Source organism: Bufo bufo, chromosome 2 (genome assembly GCF_905171765.1).
Source record: "Bufo bufo chromosome 2, aBufBuf1.1, whole genome shotgun sequence".
Taxonomy (NCBI): domain Eukaryota; kingdom Metazoa; phylum Chordata; class Amphibia; order Anura; family Bufonidae; genus Bufo; species Bufo bufo.
In genome coordinates, this window is record NC_053390.1 from 13,620,131 (window position 1) to 13,623,941 (window position 3,811).

The following is a 3,811-nucleotide window of genomic DNA, read 5'->3' on the forward strand; positions in this document are numbered from 1 at the left end:
CCCACCCCTTAACTGTGCCATCCACAGATTCCGTGTAAACCCCCCCCCCCCCCCCCGCCGCAGTATACAAATATAAAATGTATTATTGAATTAAAAGTTATTAAACATGCCCCCTCACTCCTAATTGTACCGTATTTTCTAATTGCTTGTGTATAATGCCAGCAGGCAGGACGGGGGCGGCCGGCGCGTCACTCACTGACGTCACTTGCCTGCGCCGCCTGCTTCATTCATAAAGGAGGCGGTGCAGGCACGTGACATCAGGGAGTTACGCTGCCGCCTGCCCGGCCTGCATTATACACAAGCAATTAGGATATACGGTACTATTAGGAGTGAGGGGGGCATGTTTAATAACGTTTAATTCAATAATACATTTTATATTAGTATACCGGAGCGGCGGGGCAGTGACCGCACCGCCCCACCGCTATTGCCGGCCCCCAGCTCCTCCTCCCAGTCCCTCCCCCGGCCCCCGCTTCGTACATCGCATCCAGCGATGTAAAACTGCCCATTTTTGGGGAGGAAAAAGTGCGTCTTATGGGGCGAAAAATACGGTACTTATGTTTAGCAGTGCAAGACAAATAAATTCTTTAAAAATCATACAATGTGATTTCCTGAATTTTATTTTTTTATTCTGTCTCTCAGAGTGGGAATGCACCTACAGTGTTAATTTCAGACCCCTCCATGATTTCTAAGTGGGAGAACTTGCAAAATCGCAGGATGTTCAAATACAAACCGGATTCCAAAAAAGTTGGGACACTATACAAATCGTGAATAAAAACTGAATGCAATGATGTGGAGGTGCCAACTTCTAATATTTTATTCAGAATAGAACATAAATCACGGAACAAAAGTTTAAACTGAGAAAATGTACCATTTTAAGGGAAAAATATGTTGAATCAGAATTTCATGGTGTCAACAAATCCCAAAAAAGTTGGGACAAGGCCATTTTCCCCACTGTGTGGCATCTCCCCTTCTTCTTACTCAACAGACGTCTGGGGACCGAGGAGACCAGTTTCTCAAGTTTAGAAATAGGAATGCTCTCCCATTCTTGTCTAATACAGGCCTCTAACTGTTCAATCGTCTTGGGCCTTCTTTGTTGCACCTTCCTCTTTATGATGCGCCAAATGTTCTCTATAGGTGAAAGATCTGGACTGCAGACTGGCCATTTCAGTACCCGGATCCTTCTCCTACGCAGCCATGATGTTGTGATTGATGCAGAATGTGGGCTGGCATTATCTTGTTGAAAAATGCAGGGTCTTCCCTGAAAGAGATGACGTCTGGATGGGAGCATATGTTGTTCTAGAACCTGAATATATTTTTCTGCATTAATGGTGCCTTTCCAGACATGCAAACTGCCCATGCCACACGCACTCATGCAACCCCATACCATCAGAGATGCAGGCTTCTGAACTGAGCGTTGATAACAACTTGGGTTGTCCTTGTCCTCTTTGGTCCGGATGACATGGCGTCCCAGATTTCCAAAAAGAACTTTGAATCGTGACTCGTCTGACCACAGAACAGTCTTCCATTTTGCCACACTCCATTTTAAATGATCCCTGGCCCAGTGAAAACGCCTGAGCTTGTGGATCTTGCTTAGAAATGGCTTCTTCTTTGCACTGTAGAGTTTCAGCTGGCAACGGCGGATGGCACGGTGGATTGTGTTCACTGACAATAGTTTCTGGAAGTATTCCTGAGCCCATTCTGTGATTTCCTTTACAGTAGCATTCCTGTTTGTGGTGCAGTGTCGTTTAAGGGCCCGGAGATCACGGGCATCCAGTATGGTTTTACGGCCTTGACCCTTACGCACAGAGATTGTTCCAGATTCTCTGAATCTTCGGATGATGTTATGCACAGTTGATGATGATAGATCATCTGGGTAACACCTTTCTGATATTGCTCCACTATCTTTCTGCGCAACATTGTGGGAATTGGTGATCCTCTACCCATCTTGGCTTCTGAGAGACACTGCCACTCTGAGAAGCTCTTTTTATACCCAATCATGTTGCCAATTGACCTAATTAGTGTTAATTGGTCTTCCAGCTCTTCGTTATGCTCAAATTTACTTTTTCCAGCCTCTTATTGCTACTTGTCCCAACTTTTTTGGGATTTGTTGACACCGTGAAAATTGGAATCAACGTATTTTTCCTTTAAAATGATACATTTACTCGGATTAAACGTTTGATCTGTCATCTACGTTCTATTTTAAATAAAATATTGACATTTGCCATCTCCACATCATTGCATTCAGTTTTTATTCACAATTTGTTTAGTGTCCCAACTTTTTTGGAATCCGGTTTGTACTTCTGTTCCTCACTGAATATTGTTACATTATATTGTGGCCATATGGCTTCTCTCTTGTGTGACTTCACTAATGACCCCTAATTATGGCTTTAGAAGCAAAAACATTTTTCTCATTCAGAATGAAGCTTCTCTCGTGTGATTCCTCTTATGTTTTAGAAGACTTGATTTATCTGAAAAACGTTTCCCACATTCTGAACATAAATATGGCTTTTCCCCTATGTGACTTCTCACATGTGTAACAAGATTAGATTTTTGTCTAAAACATTTCCCACATTCTGAACATGTATATGCTTTCTCTCCTGTATGATTTCTCTCATGTATAACAAGATATGATTTTCGTGTGAAACATTTCCCACATTTTGAACATGTATATGCTTTCTCTCCTATGTGACATCTCTCATGTCTAACAAGATTTGATTTAACTGTAAAACTTTTCCCACATTCTGAACACGAATATGGTTTCTCTCCTGTGTGAATTCTCTCATGTTTAACAAAACTTGATCTCCGTGTGAAACATTTCCCACATTCTGAACATGAATATGGCTTCTCTCCTGTGTGACATCTCTCATGTCTAACAAGATTTACTTTCTGGGTAAAGCATTTCCCACATTCTGAACACGAATATGGTTTCTCTCCTGTGTGTATTCTATCATGTATAACAAGATCTGATTTTTGTCTAAAACATTTCCCACATTCTGAACATGAATATGTTTTCTCTCCTTTGTGATGTCTTCGGTGTGTAGAAAGTCCTGAGCTGTTTGTGGATTCTTTACCACAATGAAACCTTTTAATCCTTTTCTGACTTGTACTTGCGGTAACAATCTGTGATTGGTCAGGAGAAGGTTCCTCATAATTAGGAGGATTATATGACAGATCTGTACTGTGAAGTTCCGGATGTACATTAAGGGTAATGAGGTTTTCTCCTGAAGAGCGCTGCAGGATATCTTCATCTAGTGGTAACATGACTTTTTCACATTTCCCACTGGGATTTTCTGTTAAGGTAAAAATTAAAATTTGTTTTAAAGTTGTTTTTTTTGCAAACTACAGAGTAGACAAACTTATAACATTTCAATTAGACTGGAAGTTGATCCAGCAGGAAGGAGAAGTGTTCATTCATTTGGAATCCATTCCTGACTTTGGCCAAAAAAACTGCACTTGTGATCCCAGCCTTACAAAGCTTCTATAACTTCCTGACAAAGTCCAGGATTCTGGTTTACACCGGGTCATGACTTTTATTACATACAGTAAATAATAACTTAACAAAACATAAAAATTTGAAAAGCCTGACCATGTCTGGAAACGAGCCCTGCTCTCTGCCAACACATTTTGCCTTTCAACAGCAACTAGACATCATTTGAATAAAACAAGGAGCATCATGGTTGTAGCTGGTGTAGGACATTATGGTTTGAGCTGCTTTGCTGTCTCATGGTCTGGACACACTGCAACCATTGGGTAAACAACTGGGCAGATTTACTAATCCTGTTTAAAACATACAGAGTAAATCTAGAGATGC

General features: G+C 41.1%; 1 protein-coding gene across 1 annotated transcript; it reads right to left on the reverse strand.

Annotated features, from left to right (window-relative positions):
• Positions 1 to 2,301: 2,301 nt before the first annotated feature.
• Positions 2,302 to 3,261, reverse strand: LOC120990619 (gastrula zinc finger protein XlCGF17.1-like). The gene has a single exon (XM_040419538.1). The coding sequence runs from the start codon at positions 3,259 to 3,261 to the stop codon at positions 2,413 to 2,415; it is 849 nt and encodes a 282-aa protein (XP_040275472.1). The 3' UTR covers positions 2,302 to 2,412.
• Between the last annotated feature and the right edge of the window lie 550 nt (positions 3,262 to 3,811).